We start from the raw sequence: 16169 nt of genomic DNA, 5'->3' as shown, positions 1-16169 counted from the left end.
CTCCGAGGTATACATGAGGGCTGGCTTTCTTGTACAGTAAGAGCTTTGACCCTATGGTGAGACGTTTCCAGCGGAATAGTTATCACTGGAATTTTGTGCAACCCAATATATCGTATGAATACGGGCTTCGCCTCTACTCGGCTGTTAAAATATATAAGCAAGTATAATTTTGATATCATACCTGTTATAGATTTTCTAGCTGGCTAAGAAACCTACTCCGAGGACATGGTTTACAGGATGGCCACTACAATATATGGTGTGGTGGCCCCTTCTGAGTTACATCAACCTTATATTAGGACAGGGTGTCGGCTAGCGGTTTGAGGCTTCTTCCGTCGCGCCGTAACTTTGATTTTCCATGTAGGGTTGCCAGCCATACTCGACCCCCAACGTGGAGATTCTGTTGATATAATTTGTCCCGTTTTAGGCGCGGGAAGTACGCCTTCATGGTTCTCCGTCTGTAGCTTTTCAGAACTCCCATTGGTTACCACATGCAGGTGGAAAGAGAATTGGTAATAGCGCTATTGGCGTTTGTTCAGCAGGTGTTTCATAGGTTTTGTGTACCATTATGGGTCACATTTCGTCCTCGGACAAACATATGTTACCCTTTGACCACCATTAACTTGTTAGTGGTTTCCTCTATTCATTTCAAGCTCTTGCGCTTGGAATGCTCTTACAGTTATTAAATTACACAGCCCCCCTGGCCCCAGCCCAGATCTTTATATTTTCTTGCTTTAGTCCTTCGAAGTTCCTGTCACACTTCTTAGATTCCTTTTAAGTGTCTATATTTTTTGTCTTTTCACGTGGCACATCGTTATTTTCATCGCTAATAACGAAAAACAGATTTGGTGGCTTAACAATAAATATGAATCAAACGCAGGAGCTGCAATTATGCTATCAAGCATCGACGGAATGCTGGAATGAAATATCAGCGGATTACCCATCCCAAGGGCTTGTAATCTTGGATAGCTACCGTACACAGGGGACATGCTGCATATTATTTTTCTTTTTAGGCATTTCATAGACATTAAACCTATTGCCTATCATTAGCTCCCTTTAATCTCAAAATCTAAAGCACTTTCAATGTAAAGCTTTTCAAATCGCTCCTTGGATAATTTTCCACAGATGCTTCAGCAATAAATTTAATCCTTAGATTGTCTTAATTTTGCATACGTTTCCAATTGTGTACATTCTGCATTGTTACATTCAGGCATAAGTAGCAAAGCGTACATAGCAGTGGTGTCCTCTGCACAAACCAACCGTCTACGCTAAAAGGATAATAAAGTGGAATGCATTGAACAGGTAATCAGCCAATTATTAAGCAAAGAGTGCTCGAATGCGAAATAAATGCACGCCATATCCACATCCCAGAGCATCCTTTACAACGCTGTCTTCTTCAGCAATTCCCACTTGTAATCGAAAGACAAAAGCCAGAGCAAAAATATTCTCGAACCTGGATCGAGACTAGCAAGCGGTGAATACACTTAACCGTCGATGAATGGAGAGTTGGTGGATGCTCTAGAAAGTGTTGAAGATACAGCACAGTGGAGAGTTAGCAGCGATGGAACCTTTTCTGCAGGACAATATGTCCTTTATCAATAACATATGTATTTGTAAATCATACTTCGCTGATATTAAAATCTCGCGTTAATAGTTTTCACGATTTCTTAACCGGAGCCAACATTTTTTTCAACTTAACGTAAGCGTTGTTTCTCTTGATTGCGAAATGTAGTTATACAAAAAATTTATCTTATGATTGTATCTTGCACTAGACTTGCATCGACTTAGACAGCAACGACTGATTGTTTCGACTCAACAACGAGGCTTCTGGCTCTTTCCATCTGACTCTGGACAGTAACAAATGACTTTTTTGGAAATTCAGCTACGTCGTCATCTTCTCTCCATCTACATACTAAAATCCACCTTTTTGTATGTTTCTTTGCAGGAATTACAAAGTGCAATCGACCGGGATGAAACAATGGTACCTGCTGTCCGTATTCCTCGGCGACGTGATTCGTAACGTTCCTTTGTGCAAGCAACTGGCAAAACGACTCGAGTGTGGACGAACTCCATCGCACCAGGAGCCTCTATTCATCAGGGATTAGAACTTGCGGAATTGTTCTCAGCAGCAAACATTCAAATATCCTGATCCTGTCATTGATGCTCTCCGTTGGCATTTAGTCTCATCTTTCCTTAGGCATCATTCTACATAAGTGCAGTGATGTCCATCGTTCACTCATTTCATTATTTTGTAGTTAATTCTAGCCAAAAAGCCTATAATGTGTTTGTCCAAAGTATTTGGCCGGAAAATCTCTGGCTCTAATGTTGCTTCCTAGACCTACTGGCGCCTGGGGGCTTTGTTGATTATTCAGTAAATCTAAGATATTTTGTTCTCATATTTGTGAAAGTAGCTTGTATACGTTCAATAGTCATTATTATTTAATATTTCGCAATACTTGTTTTCTAGCTAGAATAGTACAACTCGAACTTTGTAAATATTTTCATATGTACTACTTAAGAAAATACGCATCTATTTAATAAAGATTGTTTGAATTATAAGGCTTGGGTTTTCCTTTGCTGATTTTATTCATACCTTTTTCTCAATTTTTATACATTCATCTCTCCCTTCAGTCATATCCGAAATGAATTCCAAGTGGAGCATTTAATATTCATATGAATTCGAAGCTTCCAAAGAACATCCATTTTGAGCGATGAAAGTGAGATAGTCATTGTTATTTGGGTTGAGCACAAAAGGTAAAAGAAAGTGAAACTAACTTACGTCTGGCATAGACTAGTGGGAAATCGCCCATATCATCGTTTGTATTTATGATATCATCATCACTATTTTACCTTACATTAGCCATAAAGTGGCGAGCTTATGTTGCTTTTTAGGCTTTTCCGAACTGACTCACCCAAACTCAGTAAGTAACAGACCATCTCCGAAGACTTGCCATCATTTAGTGTAAATATGTAAATAGTGTCAGCCTTCGTGTAGTGATTGCACCATGCAACTCCATAATACTAAGCAAACGCCAAAATTATCTCATATTTGTTTGAAAGATTGGTATTGGGGACAATTTCGAAAAATAGTTAACGTCAGTTGCCAATATTAGTTGAAATTTCCTATTCCAGAAGTTGAAAGTACGCATTAATTCATTTACAGCGACAAGTTAATGGCTTGCGAAATTTGGGCGAGCCCAAGAAATAAGGCATTTATCTAGAGGTTTCTCATTAAATCTAAATTAAAAAACTAGCGGTTTCTTGCACAACAGCGAATTCGAATTTGGATGGACTATTGAATATAAACAGCACAGCAAATAGATAAACAAGCCGAGGGGTCGGTACAACTGGATTTTTTCATCATCATCAAGGGCGCAACAACTTGTATCCGGTTTAAGCCTGCCTTAATAAGGAACTCCAGCCACCTCGGATTTGCGAAATCCCTAAAAGCATTCTGGCATTCTGACCTGCGCCATCGTTCTGTGGCGCAGCAGGATTAACAACATTCGAAATTTATTTCGAATGTTGTTAATGCGAGCGGATAGATGACGTTGTCGGCGCTCTCCGTAGCTTTTTAGAATTGGCCACGAGAGGGGAAAGCCAGCGGTGAAAAAGTTCCGTTGGTTGGAGACAGAGGAACCGCATGGAAAAACAACCGGTTCCGTCTGCTCCAACCGTCGTACAGTGTGCACGCAGTCGTGATTAATGGATTTTAACTAAAAAAAGAAAAAATATTGTGAATATTTTGCTAGTTTTACAGGCCTTGCTTTCAACTGGCGTTGCTTTTCGCTCGTTAGCTTTCTCGGTGAATTTGATGTTTTTGCAGTATTTGGAAGGCATGTTCTGTTCCTAATCTTCAAGTAAAGTCGAAACACTCCCAGTGCCAGGCTCGCCGATTAGTGTAGATTCACCGCAACGCCATGGATCGTATGGAACAGTAATAAAAGCCGTGTACAAAGATAAACAAGTTGCTGTGACAGTAATTGATAAATTGAACCCTGAAAAACTATCGACAATTGCAAATACACCAAAAAGTTTCATCACAGGCAGGGTCTGTCTCGTCTTCTTTTTCTACCATAGATATTGTCCTTATAGACTTTCCGGGCAGGATCTCCTCATCCACACGGATTAGGTGACCCGCCCACCGTAACTTGTTTCGGAGTCAGATTTTATTCAGATGGTCGTGGTATCTGGTCAGTTGCTTATTTGCCTGAAGCTGTTCGGTATGCACCAATGAAGTTTTGGGCGTATGAAGCTATCCAGCGTAGTAAGATAGGGGAGAATATCTTGAAAATTGTAATCAAGAACTATAATTGCCGCACTGGATGATATTTCCCCTTTTATGTATGGGAAAGATAATGCCCCGTTCCCAGTCGGCAGGCATTGATGCGCTGTCCCACATTTTGAGCATCAGTTGTTGAACCGCTTAGTGTAGTTGGTCGCCTCCTTGTTTAACTAATTCGGCTCTAATTCCGTCGGCTCCTGGCGACTTATGGTTTTTAAGTCGTTTGATTGCACGAATTTTTTTATCTATGCTTCTCCGCTTAACGAGCTTCGTGATAAGTCTCCGCGCGTGCCCGTGTTTTTTTGAGAATGCAATATTCTTCTGTTGCTAACTTACATTCATAGTCGAACCAGCCGTTCCGACTTTTTTGCGTCTGGGGCCGGCGTTAATGATAACGCCGTTCAAGTGGTTGTGAAGATCATTTGTTGGTGCTTCATATCCATCATATCCATGCGGTTATTGCGGCATCCATTTCGCCCTTATAGGAGTTACGGAGGGCTGTGTTGTGGATGGCTTCAGTATTCACTCTCACTTGATTATCAGAGGGAATTGTAGGTGGTTGTAATTTGAGTCCGGAGCACTATGCCAATGAGATAGTGATCCGAGTCTATATTCACCCTCCTATATGTTCTGACATTCATCAAGGTTGAGCGGTCTGGTGTTCAACCAGCACGTGGTCAATTTGGTTGAAAGTGATCCCATCTGCAGAGGCTCATGTATGTTTGTGGACCGCTTTCCGCGCAAACCAGGTATTTCCAACAACCATTTCATGCGATACTGCTAACTGAATAATCCGCAGTCCGTTATTATTGGTATCATTATTGTACGTATTGACATATTGCCTGAATACGGGCTCCATCCCTACTCGACTGTTGAAATCTCTCAGTATGATTTTCATATCATACTTGGGCCAGGTTTCGAGTTTCCGTTCAACTGCCTTGTAGAAGGTATCCATCTCCGACTCTGCAGTCTCCTCTGTAGGAGTGTCAACGCTTATGAGGCTTAAGTTTCTAAATTTGCTTCGCAAACGCAAAATGCAAAGCGTTTCGCGTGTGTTTTCAAAGCCGGATAAAATCCGGCTCAATAGGTTACGGTGGGCGGATCACTTAATCCGTATGGATGAGGATGATCCCACCCGGAAAGTCTATAAGGGCAATATCTATGGTAGAAAAAGAAGACGAGGCAGACCCTGCCTAAGATGGAGCGATGGCATAGTACAGCTTTTAGGGATATCGAATTGGTGGACCTCGGCGCAAAACCGGGTTGTCTGCAGTTCCTTATTAAGGCAGGCCTAGACCAGATACCGGTTGTTGCGCCGTTGATGATGATGATAACACCAAGTTTCATTTTTTGGCTGACTAGGAAACCTGCTCCGAGCACATGGTTTACTGGATGGCTGCTATATTATATGGTGTGGTGGCTCTTCTCCAGGAAGACAGCCCCTGTCCAGCGCATCTTTTGCAACGCTGTTACATCAGCCCTATATTGACACAGGGTATCGGGTAGCTGCTCAGCAGCATCCGGTCTGTACAGGGACCACACGTTCCATGAGAAAGTGCACAAATCGTTATTCTGTTGTCGTTGCCCCGGCTTGTCGTTTTAAAGTCCATCATATCCGAGGCTAGAAAAGAAAAAAAGTACAGGGAGCAACCGCACCAGGCGCGGAAGTTTTACCAACAAGTCAACAGGATGAAGCCTTATACACCTCGATGCTCATCCTGCCGAGGCAAAGAGGGAAATCTGATTTCCGAAAGTATGGGCATATTGGAGCGATGCGTTGAGTACTTTGATGAGCTACTGAACAACCAGAACATCGGCGAGTTGGAGGTCCCGCCAACTGAAGACGACAGACAAATACTGCCACCACCAAGTTTAGGAGAAACAGTCCGTGCAATTCATCGGCTAAAAAATTATAAGTCGCCAAGAGCCAATGGAATTACAGCCGAATTGCTTAAATAAGGAGGCGATCAATTACAACAAGTGGTTCATCAACTTGTGCTCAAGGTATGGGACAGCGAATCAATGCCTGACGATTGCCAACAAGGCATTATCTGTCTCATACATAAAAAGGGAGATATCACACATTGCAGCAATTATAGAGGTATCACGTTGCTGAGTACCATCTATAAGATATTCTCCGCTATCTTGCTAGGCCCGATAGCCCCATACGCCCAGAACATCAGTGGCCCATACCAAAGAGGCTTCACTCCAGGCAAATCAGCAACAGATCAGATTTTCTCTCTGCGGCAGGCGATGGAAAAACTGTTGGAATATGGACAACAGTTGCACCATCTGTTCATCGACTTTAACGCCGCCTATGATAGCATAGCCAGAGTAAAACTGTACACGGCCATGAGAGAATTCGGTATCCCGACGAAAATAATAAGACTGACTAGGCTGACCCTGACCAATGTGCGAGGCCAGATAAAAGCAGCAGGATCACTCTCAAGACCATTCGACATCAACAACGGTCTACGACAAGGGGATGCACTATCATGCGTTCTCTTTAACTTGGCCCTCGAGAGAGTGATCCGTGATGCTGAGGTAAATGCAAGAGGTACGATCCTCTTTAAGTCCACCCAACTATTGGCCTATGCTGACGATATCGACATCATTGGAAGACCCACCCGAGACGTACAAACTGCCTTCATCCAGATCGAGCAGGCGGCGTGAGATCTTGGGCTGCACATCAATGAAAGCAAGACAAAATATATGGTGGCAACGTCAGCACCGAAGACGAATCAACCAACAACATCAAACCGCACTGGTCAAACACGAAGAAGAATAAGGATAGGAGAATACAATTTTGCGACCGTTGACAATTTCTCCTATCTAGGGTCGAAAATCACAAACGATAACAGCTACGATGATGAAATCCGCGTACGGTCGTTGTCAACCAACAGAGCCTATTTCAGCTTACAAAGACTGTTCCGCTCTTCCTGTACAAGACAATGATCTTGCCAGTCCTCATGTATTCCTCGGAGACTTGGGTTCTTAGCAAGAAGAATTGCTAACTCTTGGCCGCATTCAAGAGAAGAATCCGCTGAAATATTTTGGCCCCCTACATAACGACGAAATCTATGATTGATACCATGACCGTCCGATTGTGGATAAAATCAGGCTCAATAGGTTACGGTGGGGGGGGGGGGGGGGGTCACTTATTCCGTATGGATGAGGATCATCCCGCCCGGAAAGTCTATAAGGGCAATATCTATGGTAGAAGAAGAAGACCAGGCAGACGCTGCAGCGATGTCGTAGGCCAGGACGCCAGACAGCTTTTAGGGATATCAAATTGGTGGACCTCAGCGCAAAACCGGGATGTCTGGAGTTCCTTATTAAGGCAGGCCTAGATCGGATACCGGTTGTTGCGCCGTTAATGATGGGGATGAAAGAGCTGTCAGCGATCACCACGTAGAGGTGGAGATAGGGTCTGGTAGTGGAGCTGTTGGTGTTGGTTCAGCCGGTATTTCCCAGTCTTTATGCTCCATCGTGGGTACCAATCTACGTTTCGCCCTGGGACGTATCCTACCCTTCGACCGCGTTTGTGGATTTGTACATGTCAGATATGCGGCTTTCCAGGAGCGAAATCTTCTGTCTACCAAGGTGGTAACCATATCCTGTACAAATGACCCAGCTATTAACTTGGAGGGTAAACCTAAGCCTGCGACGACAGAACCGAGGAAGAAGAGGGCAGAGAAATCAATCCACAACGACGAATGGACGACGTTCAATAAGTACCTTTTACGCGCTTTTCTGGCCATTAACTTCACAGTAGTGCGTATAGTCTTAAAGGAAGCAAGGTTGGCGTCATTCTTAGAAGCCCTAAACTTCTTTCGCAGTGTATGTTTCAAGCGAATGTTAATAAGAATTTCCGTTATGAACCAAGTTGGGTACGAACGTAAGCAGGGAGGGGAACAAGGGACATAACAGGAGAGGAGATCGGACGGAATATTGTAAAAGGTTTTTAGAGCTTGATCACACGATGAATTGCTTAATATATGTACCCAGTTGAAAGACGCTAAAGCTGAGTTCAGACTATCAAAATTGGCTTTGCGGTTGAACTTAGTGGATTTACACTTGGTTTTGGGTGGGGAGGGGAGGTGAGCGTGAGTTTTGGCATACGGGGATGTGCAAGGTAATAAAGAGAAGTGGCGCTCGGGGAGGTTGGAAAGGAAGAGATGGAGAGTGCGGACCAAGGAGTTTTTGGTGGTATTCAAATTTAGGGCAAAGCAAGTGTTCATAAAGGAAGAAAGTGGAAGGAAAGAATGGGAGAGGTTGTTGGAAAGAATTGGAAGACTAGGATGATTCAACTAGTGGAGCATGGGGAGGTTAAACCCTCCGCAAAGGAAAAAGTGGAGGGAAGGGAATCTGACAGTAGGGAGTTGAGACAAACTGCCAAACAATTTATTTTACATGAAACCTTAAAAACACCAAGAGGGTATGAACACATCCAATATCTTCATTTTTTGTCGTAACCTCCATAAAAAGCAATGCCAAGAAGCAAGTATATGTAAACCTACTGGGCGGTAAGGTAATATAACCACGGATTCAGCCTAACCAATGTCTTAGCCACCCATCTAGTTATCCCAAAACGAAAGTCATTATCATCAACGGCGCAACAACCGGTATCCGGTCTTGGCCTACTTAATAAGGGACTCCAGATACCTCGGTTTTGCGCCGAGATTTACCACTTAGATATCCCTAAAAACGTCTCGCGTCGTGGCCTACGCCATCTGAGGCAGGGTCTGTCCCGTTTTCTTTTTCTACCATAAATACTGCCCTTATAGACTTTCCGGGCTGGATTATCCTCATCTATACGGACTAAGTGACTACCGTCCACCACAACCTGTTGAGCCAGATTTTATCCATCCTCATGTAGGGGACCAAAAATTCTTCGCAGGATTCTTCTCTCGAACGCGGCCAAGAATTCGCAGTTTTTCTTTGCTAAGAACCCAGGTCTCCGAGGAATATATTAGGACCGGAAAGGTCATAGTCTTGTACAGTAAGAGCTTTAACCCTATGATGAGACGTTTCCAGCGAAACAGTTTTTGTAAGTTGAAATAGGCTCTGTTAACAGCCAACAACCGTGTGCAGATTTGATCGTCATAGCAGTTATCGGTTATGATTTTCGACTCTAGACGTTAGAAATTTTCAACGCTCTCAAAGTTGTAGTCCCCTATCTTCATTGTTTTCGCTTGACCAGTGCGATTCGCGTTCTCCATTCTTTGCTTTTTCGCGCTGACGTTGCTAGCATGTACTTCGTCTTGCCTTCATTAATGTGCAGCCCAAGATATCACGCCGCCTGCTCAATGTGAATGAAGGTAGATTGTATATCTCGAGTTATTCTTCCCAAGATGTCACTACCGTCAGCGTAGGCCAGTAGTTGGGTGGACTTGAAGAGGATGGTGCCTCTCGCATTTACATCTGCATCGCGAATCACTTTCATGATAGGGCATCCCCTTATCTTAGACTGTTGTTGACGTTGAATGGTCTCGGGAGTGATCCTGCTGCTTTTAGCTGGCCTCAAATATTAGTCAGGGTCAGCCTACTTAGTCTTATCAATTTCATCAGGATACCGAATTCTCTCGTGGCGTGTGGCATAGGCGGCTTTAAATTCGATGAAAAGATGGTGCAACTGATGTTCATATTCCAACAGTTTTTCCATCGTTTGCCACAAAGAGAAAATCTGATCTGTCGCTGATTTACCTGAAGTGAAGCCTCTTTGGTATGGGCCAATGATGTTCTGGGCGTATGGCGCTACTCGGCTTAGCAAGATAGCGGAGAATATCTTATAGATACTCAGCAACGTGATATCTCTATAACTGCTGCACTGCGTAATATCTCTCTTTTTATATATGGGACAGATAATGCTCCGTTGCCAGTCGTCAGACATTAATTCTCTATTCCACACTTTGAGCATCAGTTGGTGAACCGCTTATTGTAGTTGGTCGCCTCCTTATTTAACCAATGCGGCTGCAATTCCACCGGTTCCCGGCGATTTATGGTGTTTAAGCCGGTGAATTGCACGGAATGTTTCTTCTATGCTTAGTTGTGGCACATTTGACCGTTGTCTTCAGTTGGCGACCTTCTAAATCGCCGATATTTTGGTTATTGGGCAGTTCAACAAAATACTCAACCTATCGCTCCAATATGCCCATTCTGTCGCAAATCAGATTTGCTTCATTGTCTCGGCAGGATGAGCATCGAAATATTTAAGGCTCATGCTGACTTCCGCACCTGATGCGGTTGCTCCCTGTACTTTTTAAGTTCACAGACCTTTTGGTCCTCCCAGGCTTCCTTGGGCATTCCCTCTGTGAAGTCGCTTCTCCGCTTGGCGGGGTTTGTGATAAGTCTCTGCGCGTGCCCGCATTCTTTGAGAATGCAACATTACATTCATCGTCGAACCACCCGTTCCGACTTTTCTTGTGGCTGGGGCCAAGTATGTTTGTGACCGTATTAATGATAACGTTATTCAGGTGATTGTGAAGATCATTTGTTGATGTTTGATCTCCAGGATATCTGGTAGCTGCGGTTATTGTGGCATTAATTTTTCCCTTATAGGTGTTACGAAGGGCTGTGTTTTGATTATCAGAGGAGATTGTAGGTGGTGTTGTAATTCGAGCTCGGAGCACCATGCCAACTAGGTAGTGATCCAAGTCTATATTGGCCCCCCAATATGTTCTGACATGAATCAAGGCTGAGAGGTGGCGGCGTTCCATCAGCACATGGTCAATTTGTTTAAAAGTGATCCCGTCTGCAGATGCCCACGTATGTTTGTGAACTGCTTTTCGTGCAACCCAGGTACTTCCAATAATCATTTCGTGCAATGCTGCTAATCCGCAGTGCGTTGTCATTGGTATCCCTATGTAAGCTATGGGAGTCGATGTATCGCCTGAATACGGGCTCCATCCCCACTTGACTGTTGAAATCTCTAGGTATGATTTTGATATCATACTTGGGACAGGCTTCGAGGATCCGCTTAACTGCTTCGTAGAAGGTGTGGACATTAGTGATGCTTATATTTCTAAATTTGCCTCGCATGCGCAGAGTGCATAGCCGTTCGCTTATGTTTTCAAAGCCGATAACAACAGGTTTCATTTTGTAGCTGACAAAGAAACCTACTCCGAGCACATGGTTTACTGGATGGCCGCTATCATATATGGTGTAGTGGCTCTTTTACGGGGAACCTGTCCAGGGCAACTCTGGCAAGGTAACGGGTATCGGCTAGCTGCTCAGCAGCATTCGGTCTGTATAGGGAGCGCACGTTCCATGAAAAAATGCACAAATCGTTATTCTGTTGTCCTTGCCGGGTTTGTCGTTTTAAAATCCATCCTGTCCGAGGCTCCTTCCGTGGCTTCGTAACTTGGGTTTTCCGTGTAGGGCTGTCAGCCCTACTCAACCCCCAACCTGGAGGACCATTTGATACAATTTGTCCCGTTTTTAGGCGCGAGAGTCTTCCCTTCATCCTTCTCCGTCTACAGTTTTTCATTAAGAGAGAACTCCCAGCGGTCACCACGTGGAGGTGGAGATAGGGTTTATTAGTAGAGCTGTTGGTGTTGGTTCAGCGGGCGTTTCTCAGGTTTAATGCTCTATCGTGTGTATCAATCCACGTTTCGCCCCCATACTACCCTTTGACCCCCCGAACCCAAAATGCCAGCAATTGTTTAATAAATATTTTTGTTTATGACACCCTTGGGATTAATGGATTTAGGGAAGTATTATAATAAACTGCTAAAAAATTGTCAACCGTTGATTTATGGCAAGAAAGTAACCCAAATGGTTATTGGTTTGGGATGAAGGAAATTTGAATTTGGGAAAAAATGTTATGCTATACGGGAAGAAAGAAATAAGATAACTAAAAGGGTTTTCCAAGGTACACTGGAAGTAACAAAAATTGTGCATGTTAGAAGTCTAGTTTTTCCAAAATGGTGGGTGCTATGAATTAACCCGAAGATGTTTTTAAAAAAATTTCAAAATTGTTAATTTTGTTTTTTTCTAAATAAAAAAAAACACATCTCATCATGCATGTAATAGTTCCTTATTTGGAAGTTCGTTACGCGTGCCATCGCAATACATTACTATGTAATTCAACATTGGATTATCCCATTGTATTATTATACGAATATTATATTATTAACTCAGTATTAATTTCTGATATGCCGTTGCAATTTATCGTGTAAAATATATCGATATCGTCTTGAAGTAACCCAACAAAGATCAAATTTTGCTTGGTCTGTCTGCATCTACTGCTATTCACCTTAAGACATTCGTTGCACTCACAACTTTCTCTGACCGGTACAAAATTACAAGTAAACGGCAAACAACGTAACATAAGAGTGGGCTGCTCGCATAAAGTTTTCATCGAAAACAAGACGACTCCAAGTCTTACCTCCGATCTTTTTACTTATCATGATATATGCAGGGGTACTCATAGCAGAAGGCGCCATTTCTGGTAGACTAATTTTTCAAACCTTATATTTTATAGTTGATATGTACATAACTCTACGTAATGAATTAAAGTAAGGAAATAGGCACTCCACTGGGGGCAAATGATTTCACTCTAAAAAATCATAAAACATGAAAAATTTATGAATGAATGGTTCAACGATGGTGGATCAAAAGTTTGATAATCGCACAGCAGTATTGCTCGGAACAGTTACTGTTTTCGTCACAAACTGTATCCATTTGGCCATGTGAAAACCCACACAGTATCTATAACCTACCATAACTTGGAAAATTATCGAAGCGAATGTACGTAACCGCGGATTTTGACTTTTCCAGGATGTAAATTCGCGCCAAAAATAGTTGAAACCGCTAAAATTCAACTACGCAAATTTCATAAGAAAGATAAAGTTTGGGAGAAGGTTTGGCATTTAAGTGAATTAAAGTGTTTTTCATATTAACATTCGATTAGTTTTGTGTGACCAATCATCCAGAGCATTTCGCTAAAAATTACAACACGGTCAGTGTACTGTCGCGCGTTATAACGATATTTTAATAACATTTAAGAATTCCTGCCACGCACGCACTATTTGCGAGTTTTAATTTGTTGTGACATCCGACCTCGGTTCAAATCTTACTGCTGAGAACGTGTTCAACTAATTACAAACTGGTGGAGCTGCAAACGGGTACCCGTGCAATATTCGTATCGTCATAATTTAAATAAAACTGGTACGGGGTGAAAACTATTGCAATTTAGTGACTGTCGTGTCTCATTAAACGTCCCCGAGCGGAATATTACGTACAGACGTGCTAACTGCCAGAAAGTTCATTAAAGCCGTGACACATCCTGCCCTCAGTTCTGGAACATGATATTTAGCCGGTAGACAGGATGATGGGGAAAACTGTCTTCATATTTCAGTTGCTCTTAATCATAATATTTCTAAACTTCTCATTGTGCATCCGAAATGAGGGAAACATATATAACTCCGAAGGAAGGTAAGAAGGTGCAAAGAAGGAACTTTTTCAATGCAAAATGATTACTTTTATGATGAGTTTGTTGATCATGAGGAATTCTTATTTGAATGAAATATATTAACATATCTCACCCAGTAAATATATAACAATATGTGTCTATAAATATAATACGTTACTCTAGAATCTTCGTCAACAATAACGCTTGTATTTTTACCACTTTTAGATTGTTTGAATCTTTCCACCAAATCAATATCTTTAAATCGCCTAGTCACCGGGAAGAATTTCTTTGATGGTTCACCTATTTTTTAAGGTTTTGTGTGAACAAAGTGTAACTAAAATCGGTTTTTTGTTTCTCCATCTATCTACCTGTCTTTTTTTGCCCTGGGACGCTGGGACATCTGGAATGTTTGCCCGCTAAAACCACCTCCTAACTCCTGTCCTCTTCCCCGCGGAACCACCGCAAAATATTACGTCGCAGGGTAGACATAGATCTAGCTACCTTTCCTTTTTTCCAGCGATTACATTGTCAACCCGCTTCTCAACCTGATTTTTGCAACTTACATTGAATCCGCCCACCACTAGACTACCTGCATTCCTATTCCCCTGGCACGGGAGCATTTCTCCGATTAGCCTTTCCAGTGCTCCCCTCAATTCTTGCCTTCCACTATGAATCTAGGACAATGGAAGCAAACATGTGCCAGGTCCGCCCCTAGAGAATTAGGCGAGCTATCGGGTTGAAACCTATAGCGGTATTTGCGGTATCCGCAACGCCTAGCGAGAGAATGCGTCAGAGTATAGTTTATCTCTTCGTGCCTTCTCAGCACCGTCACCCTGATGCTGGATATCAAACTATGGATCCATCGATCCTTTTCCGTCCATTCTCTTCGTTGTTGCCACCTGCCCCACAATTTCTAAATTTCGGCGTTTTCCACATGCCGATTAGAGGAAAAATTGAGCCCATCATTAGTGAGCGTCATTTCATCGATCGGCGTTATTCCCGCTACAAAGTAAGCAGCATATTTGAGATAGCTCTGAAGCCACAGAATACTCTTATCTTTCCTGTAAATCTCACTCATCTTCCGGTCATTACAGGTGGTGGGCAGTGGAGTTCATCAAACTGGCGCTGCATGGAGCAGTAAGTAGCAGTATATATCACGGAACCCCAAAAGTTACCATCATCCTTGTTACGGCAACGTTCAAGGCTCTAGATGAGCATGTTAGAGATGCAACTCGGGTTTCAGCCTGGAATCGATTGTTACTCATCATCATCATCAATGGCGCAATAACCGGTATCCGGTCTAGGCCTGCCTTAATGACGAACTCCAGACATCCCGGTTTCACGCTGAGGTCCACCAATTCGATATCCCTAAAAGCTGTCTGGCTTCCTGACCTGCTCCATCGCTCCATTTCAGGCAGGGTCTGCCTTGTCTTGTTCTTCTATCATAGATATTGCCCTTATAGACTTTCCAGGCTGGATCATTCTCATTCATACGAATGAAGTGACCCGTCCACAGTAACCTATTAAGCCGGATTTTATCCACAACCGGACGGTCATGGTATCGCTAGTAAATTTCGTCATTGTGTAGGCTACGGAATCGTCCATCCTCATGTAGGGGCCAAAAATTCTTCGGAGGATTCTTCTCTCGAACGCGGTCAAGAGTTCGCAATTTTTCTTGCTATGAACCCTGGTTTCCGGGGAATTCATAAGGACTGGCAAAACCATTGTCTTGTACAGTAAGTACTTTTACCCTATGGTGAGACGTTTCGAGTGAAACAGTTTTCGTATGCAGAAATGGGCTCAGTTGGCTGCCAATAACCGTGTGCCGATCAATACCATCGTTACTATTATCAGTTGTGTTTCTCGACCCTAGATAGGAGACATTTTGAACGGTCCCAAAGTTGTAATCTCCTATCTTTATGGTTTTCGTTTGACCAGTGTTTGGTGCTGACATTGCGACCATGTACTTCTCAATGGCTCTATCTGGCCTGGCAAGACAGCGGAGAATATCTTATAGATGGTACTCAGCAACCTGATACCTCTATAATTGCTGCACTGCGTGATATCTCCCCTTTTATGTGTGGGATAGATAATGCCTCGTTTCCAGTCGTCAGGGATTGGTTTACTGTCCCACACTTTGAGTATTAGTTGACGAACCGCTTCGTGTAATTGGTTGGCTCGTGGCAACTTATGATTTTTAAGCCGATCAATTACAAGAACTGTTTCTTCTATACTTGGCGGTGGTAGTATTTGTCCGTTGTCTTCACTTGGCGGGACCTACAACTCGGCGATGTTCTGGTTGTTGAGCAGTTTATCAAAGCACTCAACCCATTCTGTCGGAAATCAGATTTCCCTCTTTGTCTCGGCAGGATGAACATCAAGGTGTGTAAGGCTTCATCCTGCTGACTTGTTGCTAAAACTTCCGCGCCTGGTGCGGTTGCTCCCTGTACTTTTCGAGTTCACAGACCTGTT

General features: G+C 43.0%; 2 protein-coding genes across 3 annotated transcripts in view; both read left to right on the top strand.

Moving 5' to 3' along the window:
* Positions 1 to 2556, top strand: part of LOC119650093 — a 38546-nt gene extending 35990 nt beyond the window's left edge. The window contains exon 4 of the mRNA XM_038052610.1: positions 1943 to 2556. Coding sequence (XP_037908538.1) covers positions 1943 to 2102 — 160 coding nt within the window. The 3' untranslated portion in view covers positions 2103 to 2556. The remainder of the gene's footprint in view (positions 1 to 1942) is intronic.
* Positions 2557 to 13029: 10473 nt separating this feature from the next.
* The window catches only part of LOC119650370, a 17673-nt gene continuing 14533 nt past the window's right edge, over positions 13030 to 16169 (top strand). For both annotated transcript variants that reach the window (XM_038053101.1, XM_038053100.1), the window contains exon 1: positions 13030 to 13720. In XM_038053101.1, the coding sequence (XP_037909029.1) occupies positions 13614 to 13720 (107 nt within the window). In that variant the 5' untranslated portion in view covers positions 13030 to 13613. The remainder of the gene's footprint in view (positions 13721 to 16169) is intronic.

Source organism: Hermetia illucens, chromosome 2 (genome assembly GCF_905115235.1).
Source record: "Hermetia illucens chromosome 2, iHerIll2.2.curated.20191125, whole genome shotgun sequence".
NCBI classification, from domain to species: domain Eukaryota; kingdom Metazoa; phylum Arthropoda; class Insecta; order Diptera; family Stratiomyidae; genus Hermetia; species Hermetia illucens.
This window is presented reverse-complemented; position numbering and strand designations above follow the sequence as displayed.